Source organism: Oncorhynchus masou, chromosome 12 (assembly GCF_036934945.1).
Source record: "Oncorhynchus masou masou isolate Uvic2021 chromosome 12, UVic_Omas_1.1, whole genome shotgun sequence".
In the NCBI taxonomy this organism is placed as follows: Eukaryota; Metazoa; Chordata; class Actinopteri; order Salmoniformes; family Salmonidae; genus Oncorhynchus; species Oncorhynchus masou.
The window spans coordinates 22,308,249-22,330,394 of NC_088223.1; the positions used below are offsets into that span (position 1 = coordinate 22,308,249).

A 22,146-nucleotide genomic window follows, 5' to 3' on the forward strand; every position below is an offset into this window, starting at 1 on the left:
ATGATGGACTTCAAATGGAATAAGTTAAAGATACAAGCTGAGAAGGGCTGGGAGAGAGAAATGAGAGAGACAATGAGAGAGAGAGCAAGAGAGAGGCAGAGAAAGAGATAGAAATAGAGAGAGAGAATGAGAGAAAGGGCAGAGAGATAGAGAGAGAAAGAGAGAGAGAGAGAAAGAGAGAGAGAGAGAAAGAGCGAGAGAGAAAGAGCGAGAGAGAAAGAGCGAGAGAGAGAGAGAGAGAGAGAGAGAGAAAGAGATAGAACAAGAAAGCTAGATTCAGATAGAGAAAGAGAAAAGAGAGAGAGAGAGAGAGAGAGGTACCCAGTCAGCCTTGTGGAGGACCTGGCTGGCAGGGCCTTCAGGGGCTGAGAAGTTAACAATCTGTAAATCTATTTAACTGCAGAGCTGTAGTGGCTCAGAGGGAACATGGAGGACAAGCCGTCGTTTCGAGATGACACTAACGCTATCCTGTCACGTTGGAGAGGAGATGAATATGGAGGTTCAGAGGAGCCTGAGGAGGAAGGCGTGTTCTCCTCTGCAGACAGAGAGAGAGAGACACACACAAAGCATTTGGGGTTGTCTCTGGGTGTCTGGCTGTCACCTGGGCAATTGTCCCTGGGTGTCTGACACCTGGGCCATTTGTCTCTGGGTGCCTGACTGCCACATTTCTCAGTCGTTCGGTAAGTAGAGATACGTTTGAGTACACCTCTTCAATTAAATCTCAGTCCAAGCTCCCTGTTGCCAATTCCCACCTTTCAGAAATGATTCCTGCGCAACGGAGGGGATTGTTTCTAAAGCAGTGTTTTCACACAGTGGGAGGTCGGAGGGAGCAGAGGAAGAGAGGAAAAAGGGAAGAGAAAACCACACCATTAGTACTGGCTTGGTGCTGGGAAGCAGGGTGTTGTAAAGCGGTGTGGAGGGCTGTCCCAAATTGAACCCTTATTACTTAAATAGTGCACTTCTTTTGACTGGATTCCTGTGGGTTGTGCACCACATAGGGAGTAGGGTGCTATTTGGGATGCAGATGAGGTTTGGGGAGCAGAGCAGAGTGGACACTTGACTAGCTACATGCTTCTCTCAGCAAACAAGGGGGGAGGTAATGTTCCTGTGTACTCCTGGTGTGATGGCTTGTCCCGTCTCATCTTATTCAGGGTGTAATGTGATGGTAGCTATAGGAGCTCCTGCAGCGAGAGGTGGCTCCAGCAGGCTATAGTGCTGTTGTGGTGTTGAGATGTCGTGGGACACAGACCGCTACACTGCCACATTCAATTAGCTCTAGGCTGGAGGTGCACAGCCGGAGGTGGCTGGAGGTGGAAGAGGCTGGGGAGGGGGTGATAAAGCACAGCACAGCATAGTGTGTTGCTGGGTTTTCTAGCTCTCAGAGATACGTTGGCTGGAAATGGAATGGTACAGCCACATGTTGGACTCAAAGGACCATAGAGGTTGGGGGGATGGAATGTGTGTGTGTGTGTGTTGTCTCACGTTTGCAGAAGGGCTGTGTTCCAGACCAGGTGCCGTTGGGAAAGCACATCCTCTCAGCAGAACCAATCAGCTCATAACCCTCAGAGCATCTGAAATGGACTTTAGTGCGGATCCTGAAGTCACTCTCCTCCCTGCTGCCCTGTGACGGGGTGCCTGGGTCCCCACATGTCCCCTGGGAGTCACCTGCAGAGGCGCGCACACAACCACACACACACACACACACACACACACACACACACACACACACACACACACACACACACACACACACACACACACACACACACACACACACACACACACACACACACACAGAAAAGCAAAAACATAGAAAGTTAAAAACTTCTGGTGTTTCGTTCACAATCACATGTTGCAAAGGCCATGGAAACAAACCACAACTTTTTATTATTCAAACCAGCAAAGGCACCTGACTCCACTCTGTCCCTCCTTAGCTGTATTTATTCTGGGTGTACACTCACAGAAAACCTCCAATAGACACTGATTCACCTCTCACACCGATTCCCCTCTCACATGATTCCATTCACACCGATTCCCCTCTCACACCGATTCCCCTCTCACACCGATTCCCCTCTCACACCGATTCCCCTCTCACACCGATTCCCCCTCTCACACCGATTCCCCCTCTCACACCGATTCCCCTCTCACACCGATTCCCCTCTCACACCGATTCCCCTCTCACACCGATTCCCCTCTCACACCGATTCCCCTCTCACACCGATTCCCCTCTCACACCGATTCCCCCTCTCACACCGATTCCCCCTCTCACACCGATTCCCCTCTCACACCGATTCCCCTCTCACACCGATTCCCCTCTCACACCGATTCCCCTTCTCACACCGATTCCCCTCTCACACCAATTCCCCTCTCACACCGATTCCCCTCTCACACCGATTCCCCTTCTCACACCGATTCCCCTCTCACACCGATTCCCCTCTCACACCGATTCCCCTCTCACACCGATTCCCCTTCTCACACCGATTCCCCCTCTCACACCGATTCCCCTCTCACACCGATTCCCCTCTCACACCGATTCCCCTCTCACACCGATTCCCCCTCTCACACCGATTCCCCCTCTCACACCGATTCCCCTCTCACACCGATTCCCCTCTCACACCGATTCCCCTCTCACACCGATTCCCCTTCTCACACCAATTCCCTTCTCAAGGGAAATTAATATTCCTGACTGATTCAGGAAGCTGCCATACATCCCCTCCCCTTCTGTCGACATACAGTGAATTCAGAAAGTATTCAGACCCCTTGACTTTTTCCACTTTTTCCTTAAGGATATTCCTGCGTTGTCTTGGCTGTGTGCTTAGGGTCGTTCGTGAACCTTAACCCCAGTCTGAGGTCCCGAGCGCTCTGGAGCAGGTTTTCATCAAGAATCTCGCTGTACTTTGCTCCGTGCATCTTTCCATCGATCCTGACTAGTCTCCCAGTCCATGATGCTGAAAAACATGCTGCCACCACCATGCTTCACTGTAGGGATGGTGCCAGGTTTCTTCCAGACGTGACACTTGGCATTCAAGCCAAAGAGTTCAATTTTGGTGTCATCAGAGAATCTTGTTTCTCATGGTCTGAGAGTTCTTTAGGTGCCTTTTGTCAAATTCCAAGCAGGCTGTCATGTGCCGGCTGGCCACTCTACCAAGAAGGCCTGATTGATAGAGTGCTGCAGAGATGGTTATCCTTCTGGAAGGTTCTCCCATCTCCACAGAGGAACTCTGGAGCTTTGTCAGAGTGACCATTGGGTTCTTGGTCACCTCCCTGACCAAGGCCCTTCTCCCCTGATTGTTCAGTTTGGCTGGGAGGCCAGCTCTAGGAAAAGTCTTGGTGGTTCCAAACTTCTTGCTTTTAAGAATGATGGACAGAGGCTATTGTGTTCTTGGGGACCTTCAATGCTGCAGAAATGTTTTGGTACCCATCCCCAGATCTGTGCCTCGTCACAATGCTGTTTCGGAGTACTACGGACAATTCCTTCGACCTCATGGCTTGGTTTTTGCTCTGACATGCACTATCAACTGTGGGACCTTATATAGACAGGCGTGTGCCTTTCCAAATCATGTCCAATCAATTGATTTTACCACAGGTGGACTCCAATCAAGTTGTAGAAACATCTCAAGGATGATCAATGGAAACATGATGCATCTGAGCTCCATTTCGAATCTCATAGCAAAGGGAATACTTAAGTAAATAAGGTATTTCTGTTTTTGATAAATTAATAAATTAGCAAAAATGTCTAAAAACCTGTTTTCCCTTTGTCATTATGGAGTATTGTGTGTAGATTGATGAGGATTTGTATTTATTTAATCCATTTTAGAATAAGGCTGTAATGTAACAACATTTGGAAAAAGTGAAGGGGTCTGAATACTTTCCAAATGCACCGCAGCTCCTAGTCTGGTAGCCAGTGCACTACTTTTGACCGGGGCTCATAGGGTTCCGGTTAAATTTAGTGCACTACATAGGGAATAGGGTGCCATTTGAGATAGACCATGGTAGCCTTGCTCCTCCATTGAACCAGTCACACATCCATCACAGATACAGACACAGACAAACACAGAAGTCAACACTGCTGATGTGGAAATGACCACCTGAAAGTAATGGAGGCCATACAACCAGGATCTAGGAGATAGGGGACTGTGTGTGTTTGTGTATGTGCTAGTTTGTGTGTGGGTGTTTGTGTGTGTGTGTGTGTGTGTTCGTGTGTGTGAGTATGGCCAAGACAGTAATCAGAGCTGTTAGAGGAGACTGGGAGACAATAGAGGACTGTCCACTTCAAACACTCACTCAGACGTAATGGTATCTCTGTCAAATGGCTCAAGTACATTGAGATACTTATGTCTCATCAGTAACAGATAAATCTGTCTCTGATGCAACACAATATATTGGAAAGTCAAGGGTTGAGAGAATTTAGACAAAGTGTAATTGGTATCCATATGACATTAACAACAAATTGTTATAAAAGAATTAAGCACAGGTGAGAAAAATATTTTTTTAAAGAATATATCCATCCATAAATATATTTATGATATCTATTTCTGTCTTGTCCAGACAAATACCCAACATTTCCATCCTGTGTGCATAACCAGAGCATTCCAGTGTGGACCTCATTGTTCCTTCCATAAATAAGTCATAATTTATTAACAATGTTAGCTACTTTAGTACACTTGACTCATCCCCTTGGTCAAACCTAATGTAGCAGCAGACTGACTGTGATCCCAGGCTTTAGTGCAGCTGACACACACACACACACACACACACACACACACACACACACACACACACACACACACACACACACACACACACACACACACACACACACACACACACACACACACACACACACACACACACACACACACACACACACACACACACACACACACACACACAGCTAGGTACTGTAGGCAGTATTCAGGCAGGCAGGCGATAGTGTCCCAGCCCAGGGGACAGACCAAAGTGTCGGCTATTAAAGAGCTGCAGGCCTGTTTGCTTTACATACTAATACGCCAGCAGGCCACTTTTACAACTTCGCCAAAAACCTTCCCACCGATGCTCCCTTATCCCTCCACCACCCAGTTCTCAGGAGGGAACTACTTTACCGCTCAGAGCCGTGGAGGGTTATATTATATAGACCTACCTAGCGTTATACAGTATACCCCCTTGCAGTGAACACGTATGACCGTGCAAGCTGAAGTCATATGAGTAAGCTGCAGTTGAAAGGGTATTCTTCTGTTGTAGCTCCACACATAATTAGCGTATATATCCCTGCACTAGTCCCTATAGACATGTACAGTATGACTGTGAAAGCTGAAGTCATGTGGGTATAAGCTGCACTTGAAAGGGCCTTGTGCATCTTGGTTATAAATGTTAATCTGGGGGTACTATGGGGTAACAGAGATGTGCAAACCTTTAAAACACACACACACACACACACACACACACACACACACACACACACACACACACACACACACACACACACACACACACACACACACACACACACACACACACACACACACACACACACACACACACACACACACACACACTACTGAGGCAGGACATTAGGGGGGGGCACAAATAGTGTACACTTTATGAGGGGATATATGTAGCTTTACAGGCACTATATATGTCCTAAGGTACAGTCTGCTGGAGACACATGCTACTGATACATCCTTTTACTGCCTTTATTTCAGTGTGACTGAATACAGCACTCGGGACAAATATGATAGGATATGACCATGTGTGGTGGCTTCAAGGTAAGGTGTGTGAGAGTCTTGATGGGTGTGTTTGTGTGGGCTTGTGTTTGCCAAGTTTTTGTGTGGAGAAATGTGTATGTGTATGTGTAGACTTGTCTGCTTGAATGTCACTTTTACTTTCTGTTTGAGTAAGAACCCGTGTGTATGTGTGTGTGTGTGGGGGGGGGGGGGGGTTGTCCCTACAGAACAGTATGTGTATGTAGCTGCAGGGCGTATGTGTATGTAGCTGCAGGGCGTATGTAGCTGCAGGGCGTATGTGTATGTAGCTGCAGGGCGTATGTGTATGTAGCTGCAGGGCGTATGTGTATGTAGCTGCAGGGCGTATGTGTATGTAGCTGCAGGGCGTTTGTGTATGTAGCTGCAGGGCGTATGTGTATGTAGCTGCTGGGCGTATGTGTATGTAGCTGCTGGGCGTATGTGTATGTAGCTGCAGGGCGTATGTGTATGTAGCTGCTGGGCGTATGTGTATGTAGCTGCAGGGCGTATGTGTATGTAGCTGCAGGGCGTATGTGTATGTAGCTGCAGGGCGTATGTGTATGTAGCTGCAGGGCGTATGTGTATGTAGCTGCAGGGCGTATGTGTATGTAGCTGCAGGGCGTATGTGTATGTAGCTGCAGGGCGTATGTGTATGTAGCTGTAGGGCGTATGTGTATGTAGCTGCAGGGCGTATGTGTATGTAGCTGCAGGGCGTATGTGTATGTAGCTGCAGGGCGTATGTGTATGTAGCTGCAGGGCGTATGTGTATGTAGCTGTAGGGCGTATGTGTATGTAGCTGCAGGGCGTATGTGTATGTAGCTGCAGGGCGTATGTGTATGTAGCTGCAGGGCGTATGTGTATGTAGCTGCAGGGCGTATGTGTATGTAGCTGTAGGGCGTATGTGTATGTAGCTGCAGGGCGTATGTGTATGTAGCTGCAGGGCGTATGTGTATGTAGCTGCAGGGCGTATGTGTATGTAGCTGTAGGGCGTATGTGTATGTAGCTGCAGGGCGTATGTGTATGTAGCTGCAGGGCGTATGTGTATGTAGCTGCAGGGCGTATGTGTATGTAGCTGCAGGGCGTATGTGTATGTAGCTGCAGGGCGTATGTGTATGTAGCTGCAGGGCGTATGTGTATGTAGCTGCAGGGCGTATGTGTATGTAGCTGCAGGGCGTATGTGTATGTAGCTGCAGGGCGTATGTGTATGTAGCTGCAGGGTGTATGTGTATGTAGTTGCAGGGCGTTTGTGTATGTAGCTGCAGGGCGTATGTGTATGTAGCCGCAGGGCGTATGTGTATGTAGCCGCAGGGCGTATGTGTATGTAGCCGCAGGGCGTATGTGTATGTAGCCGCAGGGCGTATGTGTATGTAGCCGCAGGGCGTATGTGTATGTAGCCGCAGGGCGTATGTGTATGTAGCCGCAGGGCGTATGTGTATGTAGCCGCAGGGCGTATGTGTATGTAGCCGCAGGGCGTATGTGTATGTAGCTGCAGGGCGTATGTGTATGTAGCTGCAGGGCGTATGTGTATGTAGTTGCAGGGCGTATGTGTATGTAGCTGCAGGGCGTATGTGTATGTAGCTGCAGGGCGTATGTGTATGTAGCTGCTGGGCGTATGTGTAAGTAGCTTCTGGGCGTATGTGTATGTAGCTGCTGGGCGTATGCATGTGTGCCATGCTCCATTTCCTCTGTTATCCCCCTGGCAGCGAGCGGCTCTGGCTGGCTGGCCGAGGTGGGGGTGGGGGACGGGTTCAGGTTCCCAGGAGTGTGCTCCGTCAGGGGGAATGTGCTGACCAAGCAAGGCTGGGCTGAGGCTCCAAGGACAAGGGGAGGGTATTGCTGTATTAGCTGTTCCAGCGGGGCTGTGGTACTCATCTACAAAGGCAGCGCTGAGACCCACCTAACCACCAGACACAGAGATGGAGATGGACGGGGTAGGGAGAGGGAGCGATGGACAAGAGAGGGAGAGGAGGGAGAGGGTGGAGAGAGAGAGAGAGGGTAGGAAGAAGAAGAGGGAGTGAGAGAGATGGAGAAAGGTAGAAACGGAGAGAGAGATAGAGATAGGGAGAAGGAGAGGGCTGGCTGTCACACAGTGATACACAGCATCAGCTCTAGACAGCGAGCAGAGACAAACACAACACAGACCCTCCCCGTCCCCCCTATCCCGCGTGTCTCACACAGAGTATAGGCATGGACACACTGGGGAGAAAAAAGGGAATATACAGTATATGCCATTTAGCAGACACTTTTATCCAAAATGCCTAATTTAGTTTCGTATGGGTGGTCCCAGGAATTGAACAGAGAACCCTGGTGTTGTATGTGCCTTGCTCTACCAACTGAGCCTTACAAAAACTGGGTAGAGGGAGGTGAAACAGGGAATAGGCGAGGTAAAAGTAATCTCCCTGGTGTTATGTCACAAAAGAGTCTGTGACAGAACTTCCTGAGTTATCTCTAATCTCAAACAGGGCACTTCTTCTGTAGACTCTTCATAAGAAGCTAGCTCTATGCCACCAGGACAGACAAAGAGGGAATTAAATACTCTCTAGAATGCATTGGTCTCTCAAAATAACTATGTTCTTTATTATAAAAGAAAGCTTGGCCAGCCAACAGGGGAAAAGACAGAGTCTCCCTTTCACATGATAGCATACAGTGTCTTCGGGAAAATATTCAGACCCCTTGACTTTTTCCACATTTTGTTCCGTTACAACCTTATTCTAAAATGGATAAAATTGTTTTCTACACACAATCCCCCATAATCAGTGCTTAATCTGAGCCGGATCGTGCAGGAACAGGATCCGGAACATCTCAAATCTGAAATAGTTTGTTCCGGCACCAATTTGCCTGGATCCGGTACCTCTCATGGCATCATTTATTAATTGTTTCACTGTTCGCGCTGTAGACATTCTAATAAAAGTGATCAGCATTAAATCAAGTTGCCTCCTCGTTATTTCTCCCACCCCCCAGAAAGACAATCATGTAAAAGCACAGTGAAAATTCTGTATAATCATCCTATCCTGCCACATTGATTCCAGACCTGCTCTCTTATTTGTACATAGAGGTTATGGGGAGGGCCGGTGGGGTAAGTAACTGATCTTGACACAGGTCTTGGTAGTGGTGTTCAGCTAAAGAAGAGGTCCCTACGTAATCACATTACGCAGCCTAGGCTAGTTGTCTCCCTACTGAATTTGAATCGTGGGAAAGACAAATAACAAAAGGATAAGAAAAGGCAATCGAGTTTTCAAGTCCAAAAATCCAGAGAGAGATGGTGAATAGAACCCAGAACGAGCCAGAGAACTGTCAGTGCCGGAGGAGAGGAGTGAGGGGCAAACCGATCCTGATGACGATGCTAATCCTGCCAGTTCAGCATCACCACCGGCACCTCCACTAGCTAGTAGGCCTGCTAGTGAGTCAGACTCAGAGGGAGACAGGGTCACTGGGTGGGGGGGGGGAGGGAGGGTGGGGAGGGGGGGGGGGCATCCACCAACGAAGATGCTCGGAGCAGGTGCAATTTGCAGTTTAAGAAGGAGCAAACGTATAACCCCTAGCTTGTCACACAGAATCAAAAGTTGTGCTGTACAACATGCAAAAAGGAAGGGAGCTTGGGTGTAGAAACGACTGGAGGGATTCAACTAGCAAAAGAGTGGGTGGAATGTACAGTAAATTAACATCCCATGCCTCAGACATAAAAAACAACAAAGAGCACTCAAAAAAGGTTTTTGAAGATTCCCAAAACATGGCGCATTTGGTGGCAGCAAGCCTTGTAGACAAGGCTAAAAAATACACAAAGGTTATAGTTCACACTCAAAATGAAAAAAAATAGACACAACAGCCAGAGTCTCCAGAATAGCCTTAGAAGTGGACTAAATGTCACAGCCACTGGCCCGCTCATGACTTTGAGCAAGAAATTGACTCTCATGAGTTAAATGGACTTGACATAGACAGAGTTGTTGTGGAAGGTTTTGAAAACTAAGGTAGGATTTTCTTTTTCTTTACAATCTTGTTCTGTACTGTGATGGTAATCTGAATATGTGCTTCATATTATCACATAGGCAGGAGGCCTATATATTCTCATATGTGTGTTCTACTGTAGCCTACATTGATCTATTTTATTTGAAGTTATATTCCGATATTGTGACATTTGTTCTACTGCTACATGGATGCCTTGAAAAGTACATGAAATTCAGGTATTGTGCGCCCCACAGCTGAGTATGTGTGCATATGGCGGGTGTTCTGCAGTGTCATCTAAATGTAATAGAAAGAAATTCAGACTTGTGTAATATCAGAAATTCAGACTTGTGTAATATCAGAAATTCAGACTTTTTTAAGCCCCACAGCTATACTCAAGTATATGGGCATACTGCATTGATCTCTAAAATGCTTTGAATTAATCAGCACCTTGGAGAGTGCTGTCCATTTCAGCACCATAGACAGCCGCCGACTTGGCTGTTGACTCTGCCTGCTGCGCTGCCACGTTGTGTTTGACACTTTTCTTCTCAATGTGTTTCGGTACCTCAGAGCCCACCGGACCCCCCTCGCCCACTATGTGTTCCGAGACCTCCCAATTTACAAATTAAGCACTGCCCATAATGACAACGTTTTTAGAAATGTTTGCAAATATATGCAACATTTAAAACTGAAATATAACATTTACGTAAGTATTCAGACCCTTTACTCAGTACTTTGTTGAAGCACCTTTTGGCAGCAATTACAGCCTCGAGTCTTCTTGGGTATGACGCTACAAACTTGGCACACCTGTATTTGGGGAGTTTCTCCCATTCTTCTCTGCAGATCCTCTCAAGCTCTGTTAGGTTGGATGGGAGCATTGCTGCACAGCTATTTTCAGGTCTCTCCAGAGATATTCGATCGGGTTCAAGTCCGGGCTATGGCTGGGCTCCTCAAGGATATTCAGAGACCTGTCCAGAAGCCCCTCCTGCGTCTTCGTTGTGTGCTTAGGGTTGTTGATCCTTTGCTCCAGTGGGAGGTCCTGCACGCTCTGGAACAGGTTTTCATCAAGGATCTCTCCCTCGATCCTGACTAATCTCCCAGTCCCTGCCGCTGAAAAATATCCCCACAGCATGATGCTGCCACCACCTTGCTTCACCGTAGGGATGGTGCCAGCTTTCCTGCGTGACACTTGGTATTCAGGCCAAAGAGTTCAATCTTGGTTTCATCAGACCAGAGAATCTTGTTACTCATGGTCTGAGAGTCCTTTTGGTGCATTTTGGAAAACTCCAAGTGGGCTGTCATGTGCCTTTTACTGAGGAGAGGCTTCCGTCTGGCTACTCTACCATAAAGGCCTGATTGGTAGAGTGCTGCATGGTTGTCCTTGTGGAAGGTTCTCCCATTTCTACAGAGGAACTCTGGAGTTCTGTCAGAGTGACCATTGGGTTCTTGGTCACCTCCCTGACCAAAGCCCTTCTCCCCCAATTGCTCAGTTTGGCCGGGAGGCCAGCTCTAGGAAGAGTCTGGTAGTTCCAAACTTCTCCCATTTAAGAATGATGGAGGCTATTGTGTTCTTAGGGACCTTCAATGCTGCAGAAATGTTTTGGTACCCATCCCTAGACCTGTGCCTCAACACTCCAGTCTCGGATCTCTACGGACACTTCCTTCAACCTCATGGCTTGGTTTTTGCTCTGGTTGCACAGACCTAGAATACCTCACAATCAAATTCCCGACTGTATTACCTCCAAAGATAATTCTTTTCGGTTATAGACACAGCCATGTATATACCCCCTCAAGATGATACGACCCTTGACGACCCTCACAGAACTTCACTGGACGTTATGCAAACTGGAAACCACATGAGGCCGCATTTATTGTGGCTGAGAATTTTAAGTTCTAGCAACACATTGACTGTCGTACTCATGCTGCTAAAACACTCGACCAATGCTACTCCAACTTCCGGGATGCCTACAAGGCCCTACCCCCGTCCTCCCTTCGGCAAATCTGATCATGACTCTATTTTTCTCCTCCCTTCCTATAGGCAGGAATTTAAACAGGAAGTACCCGTTCTGAGGACTATTCAACACAGTCTCAATAAAGCCTCAAAATACCCCCCAAAATATATTTAAAAAATGTATGCAAGTGGTTACAATGAATTATTAATTTAATTTAGCCAAAATAATGTAAATCCAACTTAAAGCTGCGATATGTAACTTTTTGGGCGACCCGACCAAATTCACATAGTGTGTTATAGATCTGCCATTCTCATTGAAAGCAAGTCCAAGAAGCAGTAGATCTGTTCTATGTGCACTACTTCTATGCTTCCCGGTCTTAAGTTTTGTTTTTTCGGTTTTGTACATCGGCTTCAAACAGCTGATAAAACAATATTTTTGGTTATGGAAAATATATTTCACAGGGGACTTATGTCCTCCACTGGGGGGTTGTGGGCGGTTGTGCGCTGTGACTTATTTCCTCCACTGGGGGGTAGTGGGCGGTTGTGCGCTGTGACTTATTTCCTCCACTGGGGGGTAGTGCACTGACTTATTTCCTCCACTGGGGGTATTTCACTGTGACTTATTTCCTCCACTGGGGGGTAGTGCACTGACTTATTTCCTCCACTGGGGGGTAGTGCACTGTGATTTATTTCCTCCACTGGGGGGGTAGTGCACTAACTTATTTCCTCCACTGGGGGTTATTTCACTGTGACTTATTTCCTCCACTGGGGGTTATTTCTCTGTGACTTATTTCCTCCACTTGGGGGTAGTGCACTGTGACCTATTTCCTCCACTGGGGGGGTAGTGCACTAACTTATTTCCTCCACTGGGGGTTATTTCACTGTGACTTATTTCCTCCACTGGGGGGTAGTGCACTGTGACTTATTTCCTCCACTGGGGGGGTAGTGCACTAACTTATTTCCTCCACTGGGGGTTATTTCACTGTGACTTATTTCCTCCACTGGGGGTTATTTCTCTGTGACTTATTTCCTCCACTGGGGGGTAGTGCACTGTGACTTATTTCCTCCACTGGGGGGTAGTGCACTGACTTATTTCCTCCACTGGGGGTTATTTCACTGTGACTTATTTCCTCCACTGGGGGTTATTTCTCTGTGACTTATTTCCTCCACTGGGGGGTAGTGCACTGTGACTTATTTCCTCCACTGGGGGGTAGTGCACTGACTTATTTCCTCCACTGGGGGTATTTCACTGTGACTCATTTCCTCCACTGGGGGGTAGTGCACTGTGACCTATTTCCTCCACTGGGGGGTAGTGCACTGTGACTTATTTCCTCCACTGGGGGGTAGTGCACTGTGACTTATTTCCTCCACTGGGAGGGTAGTGCGCTAACTTATTTCCTCCACTGGGGGTTATTTCACTGTGACTTATTTCCTCCACTGGGGGGTAGTGCACTGTGACTTATTTCCTCCACTGGGGGGTAGTGCACTGTGACTTATTTCCTCCACTGGGGGTAGTGCACAGTGACTTATTTCCTCCACTGGGGGGTAGTGCACTGTGACTTATTTCCTCCACTGGGGGGTAGTGCACTAACTTATTTCCTCCACTGGGGGTTATTTCACTGTGACTTATTTCCTCCACTGGGGGTTATTTCTCTGTGACTTATTTCCTCCACTTGGGGGTAGTGCACTGTGACTTATTTCCTCCACTGGGGGGTAGTGCACTGTGACTTATTTCCTCCACTGGGGGGTAGTGCACTTTACCCGGGCCCATCTATGGAGGGGAGCAGTCACATCGGTTTCTCAGGCCACTTGGACACTATAGAAGCACACACACACATCCTCATTTGATCTAAAGCTTTTCCCTGAAGAAGGATTCTGTTTTTTGTTTTTATTTAAACTTTTTTTTTTAAAGTAAGGCTTCTTTTGACGGGGCTGAAGATACTGCTTCTCACTGAACGGCAAAGCAAACTATAGGTCTCTGATTCAGAGAAATCATAATGCTTCAGTAATGAGAACAATGGAAGGAGAGAGAGAGACAAAAAGGGAGAAGAGACAGGGAGGTGATGGAGGAGAAAGAGAGGGAGATAAAGAGGGAGAGAGAACAATATTCCCATTTGCAACTCACGGCTTTGCATTTCTCTGTCCCTGGCTGTGTCTTTTTCTGGGTCAGGGCTCTCAGAAGTGAACAGGCACCATACACTGTCCAGGGGGATGGGGAGGAGCTGGTGTCTGCATTTTTATTTTATGGGTCATGGACACTTAATGAAGGTTTAATGGATGAACAAAGACCTAGAGCAGGTGAGGCTGTGTGTGTGTGTGAAGAGATTGTCTGTGTGTGTGTGTGTGTGTGTGTGTGTGTGTGTGTGTGTGTGTGTGTGTGTGTGTGTTTGTGTGTGGGTATGTGTTTGTGTGTGTGTGCGCGCGTGTGTGCGTTTGTGTGGGTGTGTGTTTGTGTGTGTGCGCGTGTGTGTGTGTGTGTGTGTGTGCGCGCGTGTGTGTGCGCGTGTGTGTGCGCGCGTGTGTGTGCGCGTGTGTGTGCGCGTGTGTGTGTGTGTGTGTGTGTGTGTGTGTGTGCGCGTGTGTGCGTTTGTGTGGGTGTGTGTTTGTGTGTGTGTGTGTGTGTGTGTGAGTGTGTGTGTGCATGAAGGTGCTCTCTGTGCATCACTAGGTCTGCAGGACCTAGGAATCAGAGAGAGACTGGCAGTTGAGAGACAGGACTGGAGAGGAGGAGAGGAGCCACATGGGAGTAGAGGGGGCGGAGAAGAGGAGAGCACTGGAAATAGGGCAGGACTGATTAGCCTAAAGAAGAGAGGAGCTTGGAGGGAAAACACAAAGTGTTTCAGACCACCCCTCAATGAACACACCCCACACCCCAAGTGATTAGCAAGCACCATCTGTGTTGAAAACGACTTGTGCCCAAAACAGAGAAACCCCCAAACACAGACAGACACGTCATTTTAGCCTAATTTAGAAGACTGAACACATGCAAAACTCAAGTCATCATCATACTGCAAATAAAACAGCTAATTGTAGGTAAGTATACTCATAACATCATGACATATAAATGCTGATACTTCTTAAAGGGCTTTATAGATTCATGTATTTAGGTTTATTTGATAGTCAGTTTCCCCAAAGAGACACTCACACAAAGTAAATGAAGCATTAAGATAAATAGTAAACTTAATCTCAACAGAATTGTTTTCTAGCATGGATACTAAAATTATTAACCATGTTTAAAGGAATAGTTCACACAAATGACAAAATGACACTTTGGTTTCCTTCTCCTGTAAGCAGTCTACGGATAAGGTATGACAGTTATTTTCCGTGCATCATGTCCAAATCATCCGAAAGTATCTCAAATTGATTATGAAGCTCAACAAAGACTCTTATAGATGTTTTGAACATGATGTGTGAAAAATTGCAATATCGGTCCGATGACTTGAATGGGATTTATGCCACAAATGCTAAATTATTAGCATGTGGGGGAAGAAAAACTGGGAAATTAAACTAAAGCGTGGATTGCTGTCATACCTTGTCCATAGACTGCTTACAGGGAAAGGAAACCAACGTCATTTTGTAATTATGGGTAAAATATCCCTTTAAGAGAGCTGTTGAGAGAGGGAGAAGTAAGGGAGTAAATCTACTCTGAAATCAAAATCAAATCATATTTATTGGTTGCGTATACAGACTTGCAGAAATGCTTGTGTTTCTAGCTCTAAATGCGCAGTACTACCTTGCAATACAATAACCAAAAGAAATATCAGAATAAGCCCTATCAGAACGAGCAATGTCAGTCAGGAATATATATAGAGGAGTTTGGACACACCTACTCATTCAAGTTGTTTTTTTGTGGGTTTTTTTTCTTCTATTTTCTACATTGTAGAATAATGGTGAAGACATGAAAACTATGAAATAACACATATTGAATCATGTAGTCAGAGGCGGATTTAGGTATAGGCCACATGGGCAGCCAGGGTGGCATCACGCCATGTGGGCGACACGGGGCGCCCGCACCAAAACATACGGAATGGCGACGTTTGCGCGATTGGCTTTCTATCGCTCATTTGCACGTCACGTCAATGATATTATGTCACCATGTCGGACTGTGGGTCAATTAACATTGTCGGAGTGGGAGTACTGATTCTAGTTTGTCAGTTAGCAGGCTACTGCCTGGGAAGGTCTCCCACTCAGAAGTACAAGATGTTGAGGGAGGCAGGGGTAGGTAGATCTCATGATAGTTCCACTAAGTGCAAACCAGATGGGAAGGCGTATTGCTGCAGAATGCAGCTGCAGGCTGGTAACTCTAATGAACGTATCCTCTGCAGCAGAGGTAACTCTGGGTCTTCTTTTCCTGTGGCGGTCCTCATGAGAGCTAGTTTCATCATTGCGCTTGATGGTTTTTGCGACTGTACAAGAAGAAACATTCAAAATTCTTGACATTTTCCTGATTGACTGACCTTCATGTCTTAAAGTAATGATGGACTGTCATTTCTCTTTGCTTATTTAAGCTGTTCTTGCAATAATATGGACTTGGTCTTTCACCAAATAGGGCTATCTTCTGTATACCACCCCTACCTTGTCACAACACAACTGATTGGCTCAAATGCATTAAGAAGGAAAGAAATTCCACAAATTAATTTTTAACAAGGCACACCTGTTAATTGAAATGCATTCCAGGTGACTACCTCATGAAGCTGGTTGAGAAAATGCCAAGGGTGTGCAAAGGTAAAGGTCAAGGTAAAGGGTGGCTACTTTGAAGAATTTCAAATATAAAATATATTTTGATTTGTTTGGTTTGGTTGTTTTTTTTGGTTACTATATGATTCCATATGTGTTATTTCATAGTTTTGATGTATTCACTATTATTCCACAACGTAGAAAATGTTTCAAGAGCTGAAATAAAAGATCCCAGAAATGTTCCATATGCACAAAAAGCTTATTTTGTGCACAAATGTGTTTACATATCTGTTAGTGAGCATGTGATCATTTGTGGGGGGCATACGTCTGAGGAGTATTTCTGTCTGTAATAAAGCCCTTTTCTGTCAAAAACTCATTCTAATTGGCTGGGTCTTGCACCCCAGTCGGTGGGCCTATGCCCTCCCAGGCCCAACCATGGCTGTGCTCCTGCCCAATCATGTGTAATCCATAGATTAGGGCCTAATTAATTTATTTCAACTGACTGATGTCCTTATATGAGCTGTAACAGCAAAATCTTTGAAATTGTTGAATGTTGCGTTTATATTTTGTTCAGTAAACATCTTGTGCTATACACCGACGCATGTCTTGTATTCAAGATACTAAATGGCCTGGCTCCCCCTCCACTCAGTATTTTTGTTAAACAGAAAACCCAAACATATGGCAGCAGATCCACAAGGTCTGCCATGAGAGGTGACTGTATAGTTCCCTTAAGGATAAGCAGACACACATAACTGCACCACCTATCACACTTTCACAAAATCAATGAATAAATGGCTAAAGGTCCATCAGATTTGTGATCATAATCCCTAGCTGTGCATGGCCGCTTTCCATGTTGTCTGTAGCTTGTGAGGTGTGGAAACACTTTGTTGCTTTTATGAATTTTGTCTTGCTGCTTTTTGTTCTATGTTGCTCTTGTCTGTATGCTACTTCTTGTTTGTCCTATGATGCTCTGACTGTATGCTATGTCTTGCTTGTCCTATGTTGCTCTGTCTGTATGCTATGTTTTGCTTGTCCTATGTTGCTCTGTCTGTATGCTATGTCTTGCGTGTCCTATGTTGCTTTGTCTGTATGCTGTCTTGCTTGTCCTATGTTGCTCTGTCTGTTTGCTATGTCTTGATTGTCCTATGTTGCTCTGTCTCTATGCTATGTCTTGCTTGTCCTATGTTGCTCTGTCTGCATGCTATGTCTTGCTTGTCCTATGTTGCTCTGTCTGTATGCTACGTCTTGCTTGTCCTATGTTGCTCTGCATGTGCTCACTGCTCAATGATTGTCTATATTGTAATTGCTTTTAATAACCTGCCCAGGGACTGCAGTTGAAAATTAGCCGGCTGGCTAAAACCGGCACATTTACTGAAATGTTGATTGTGCACTGTCCCTGTAAAAATAAAATAAACTCAAACTCAGTATATATATATATATATATATATATATACACATTACGGACAGTATATGAATAGAAAAGTTCTCTGTCTATCTCCTACCCATACATTCACATCATTCTCAGTTAGAAGAGTTGAGACTGTCTGCTTGTGTTCTTATATCTCATAGCAGCAGAGTCAGCGTTAGGTCCACTGCGCACACAGATGAACTCTTCACACTACTCAATAACAGGGTTAGCTTGGGGAGGTTTACACACAGCTAAACTCTTCACACTACTCAATAACAGGGTTAGCTAGGGAGGTTCACACACAGCTGAACTCTTCACACTACTCAATAACAAGGTTAGCTAGGGAATGGTTTACACACAGCGAAACTTCACACTATTCAATAACAAGGTTAGCTAGGGGAGGTTTACACACAGCTAAACTCTTCACACTACTCAATAACAGGGTTAGCTAGGGGAGGTTTACACACAGATGAACTCTTCACACTACTCAATAACAGGGTTAGCTAGGGGAGGTTTACACACAGATTAACTCTTCACACTACTCAATAACAGGGTTGGCTAGGGAATGGTTTACACACAGCGAAACATTTCACACTACTCAATAACAGGGTTAGCGAGGGGAGGTTTACACACTGTTAAACCCTTCACACTACTCAATAACAGGGTTAGCGAGGGGAGGTTTACACACAGCGAAACTCTTCACACTACTCAATAACAGGGTTAGCGAGGGGAGGTTTACACACAGCGAAACTCTTCACACTATTCAATAACAGGGTTAGCTAGGGGAGGTTTACACACTGTTAAACCCTTCACACTACTCAATAACAGGGTTAGCGAGGGGAGGTTTACACACTGTTAAACCCTTCACACTACTCAATAACAGGGTTCGCTAGGGGAGGTTTACACACAGCTGAACTCTTCACTCTACTCAATAACAGGGTTCGCTAGGGGAGGTTTACACACTGGTAAACTCTTCACTCTACTCAATAACAGGTTTAGCTAGGGGAGGTTTACACACTGTTAAACCCTTCACACTACTCAATAACAGGGTTCGCTAGGGGAGGTTTACACACAGCTGAACTCTTCACTCTACTCAATAACAGGGTTCGCTATGGGAGGTTTACACACTGGTAAACTCTTCACTCTACTCAATAACAGGGTTCGCTATGGGAGGTTTACACACTGGTAAACTCTTCACTCTACTCAATAACAGGTTTAGCTAGGGGAGGTTTACACACTGTTAAACCCTTCACACTACTCAATAACAGGGTTCGCTAGGGGAGGTTTACACACAGCTGAACTCTTCACTCTACTCAATAACAGGGTTCGCTAGGGGAGGTTTACACACTGGTAAACTCTTCACTCTACTCAATAACAGGTTTAGCTAGGGAGGTTTACACACTGTTAAACCCTTCACACTACTCAATAACAGGGTTCGCTAGGGGAGGTTTACACACAGCTGAACTCTTCACTCTACTCAATAACAGGGTTCGCTATGGGAGGTTTACACACTGGTAAACTCTTCACTCTACTCAATAACAGGGTTCGCTAGGGGAGATTTACACACTGGTAAACTCTTCACTCTACTCAATAACAGGTTTAGCTAGGGGAGGTTTACACACTGTTAAAACCTGTTAGAGATCGGGCTACTTTTTTCAACATTCTGTTAAAAATCGCGTAACATTTCAACGTCCTGCTACTCATGCCAGGAATATAGTATATGCATATGATTAGTATGTGTGCATAGAAAACACTCTGAAGTTTCTAAAACTGGTTCAATGGTGTCTGTGACTATAACAGAATGAGTTCCGTGGTCAAAATCGCCAGAAAACCTGGTCACTAAATGGACAAAGAAAAAATCAATCCGCCAGCCCATGTATTGTCTATTGGAAGGAAAAATAATTAAGGGTGAGATTACAGTTCCTACAGCTTCCACAAGATGTCGCCAGTGTTGTGATTTCGATTCAACTAAATCCTTGGTCATCTGAGTAATAGCCACATCCGGTTGTCAAGTCCACAGCTGTAAACAATGGAACCGGAAAAGTTAGTTATGTTTCCCAAACTCGTGCTTATTGAATACAGATCACTCCGTGATCAATTTGATCGTTTATTAATGTTTAGTAATACCTAAAGTTGGATTACAGAAGTAGTTTGAAGTGTTTTGTCAAAGTTTATAGGCAACTTTTTTAAGTTTAAAAAATGTGTTTTTACTGGATCTGACGGTGTTCATAAATTGACATTTTAGGTACACAAGGACCGATTTAATCGAAAAAAAGACCCAATTGTGATGTTTATGGGACATATAGGAGTGCCAACAAAGAAGCTTGTCAAAAGTAATGAATGTTTTATATTTTATTTCTGCGTTTTGTGTAGCGCCGGCTATGCTAATTCTTTTGTTTACGTCCCCTTCAGGTATTTCGGGGTGTTGCATACTATCAGATAATAGCTTCTCATGCTTTCGCCGAAAAGCATTTTAAAAATCTGACTTGTTGGCAAGATTCACAACGAGTGTAGCTTGAATTGAGTACCCTGCATGTGTGTTTTAATGAACGTTTGAGTTTTAACGAGTGCTATTAGCATTTGGCGTAGCGCATTTGCATTTATTGTTGGCAAGGTGGGACGCTAGCGCGTCGGGTTGCCCAGAGAGGTTAAACCCTTCACACTACTCAATAACAGGGTTCGCTAGGGGAGGTTTACACACTGTTAAACCCTTCACACTACTCAATAACAGGGTTAGCTAGGGGAGGGTTACACACTGTTAAACCCTTCACACTACTCAATAACAGGGTTAGCTAGGCGAGGTTTACACACTGTTAAACCCTTCACACTACTCAATAACAGGGTTTGCTAGGGGAGGTTTACACACTGGTAAACTCTTCACTCTACTCAATAACAGGGTTTGCTAGGGGAGGTTTACACACTGTTAAACCCTTCACACTATTCAATAACAGGGTTCGCTAGGGGAGGTTTACACACTGATAAACCCTTCACACTACTCAATAACAGGGTTAGCTAGGGGAGGTTTACACACTGTTAAACCCTTCACACTACTCAATAACAGGGTTCGTTGGGGAGGTCTACACACAGCTGAACTCTTCACACCACTCAATAACAGGGTTAGCTAGGGGAGGTTTACACACTGTTAAACCCTTCACACTACTCAATAACAGGGTTCGCTAGGGGAGGTTTACACACTGTTAAACCCTTCACACTAGTCAATAACAGGGTTCGCTAGGGAAGGTTTACACACAGCTGAACTCTTCACACCACTCAATAACAGGGTTAGCTAGGGGAGGTTTACACACTGGTAAACTATTACTCAATAACAGGGTTGTAAATTGATGGAAGAGACCTACTACACGGAACTAGATCTGTGATGTTGGATTCAAAACTCTTTTTGACTTCTTCACTCAATAACCATCTTCTGTATTGAAGGTAAATACCTTTGTCTCTCTTTTCTCTTTCAACTGTCTCAAACGATGTATCTTGGCCAATGACTCACTTTGGGGAATAATCAAGCAGACAAGAAAGAGAGAAAGAAGAAAGAGAGAGAGAGACAGGATGAGAGAACTAGCGATGCTCCCAGGGGAGATGAGGGTGAGATGATTCCTTAGCAGTCTGCCGTAGGGAAAAACAGATGTCATATCATCTCAATAAAAGAGGGACAGCAAACTAACCAGTAGTTCCCACAGATCAATTACCTGTCCAAAGACCGCCCTGCCTGCTTCCCAAATGGCATCTTATTCCCTATATAGGGCACTACTTTTGACCAATGGGTTTCTGATTAAAAGTAGTGCTCTACACAGTAAACAGGGTGCCATTGAGATGCAGGCCCAACAAGAGAGGAAATAAAGAGGCCCTCATTATCCAGGGATTGACAACCTTCTACGGCTGAAAAGAAAAAGAAACTTTAGCTGCAAATGTATTTTCCCACCATACCCCATCCTGATGGGGTCGGTGCAATTTGTAATTAAATGTAGCCATATAACGATTTCCCTGCACATTGCACCACATCATAAAGTATATATTTAGATACAGTACTTTACATATTGAGTGGAAGAATAGGAAGAAGAAGAGGAAGGAGAAAGACGCTATTTCTTGGGCGGAAGGAATGCGTGGTAACTAAGCCTGTGGGGGGGAGAGAGAGAGAGAGAGAGAGAGAGAGAGAGAGAGAGAGAGATGAGAGCAGAGGAATAGGTACAAAGGGCATAGAGAAAGAGGAAAGGAGACAGGGAGAGAGAGCGAGAGAGAAAGAGAGAGCGGGAGTGAGAAAGCGAGAGATGGACATTGTGTTGTGAAGAAAGGACAGTTGCGGCTCTTCTAGCTAGCTGTGGTTGTGTTGACGTCAGGGCTCCAGGCACAACACCCACGCTAGTGTGAAGAGGGTGAACTCTCTTGCCCACAGGTTAGTCAATGCCTCTCGTTTC

At 45.5% G+C, this 22,146-nt stretch overlaps 1 protein-coding gene across 1 annotated transcript in view; it reads right to left on the reverse strand.

Moving 5' to 3' along the window:
• LOC135549698 (CUB and sushi domain-containing protein 3-like) overlaps positions 1–22,146 on the reverse strand; it is a gene marked incomplete at its 5' end in the record, with an annotated part of 323,045 nt that overhangs the window by 47,484 nt on the left and 253,415 nt on the right. The window contains one exon of the mRNA XM_064979922.1: positions 1,483–1,665. Within this exon, the coding sequence (XP_064835994.1) occupies positions 1,483–1,665 (183 nt within the window). The remainder of the gene's footprint in view (positions 1–1,482; positions 1,666–22,146) is intronic.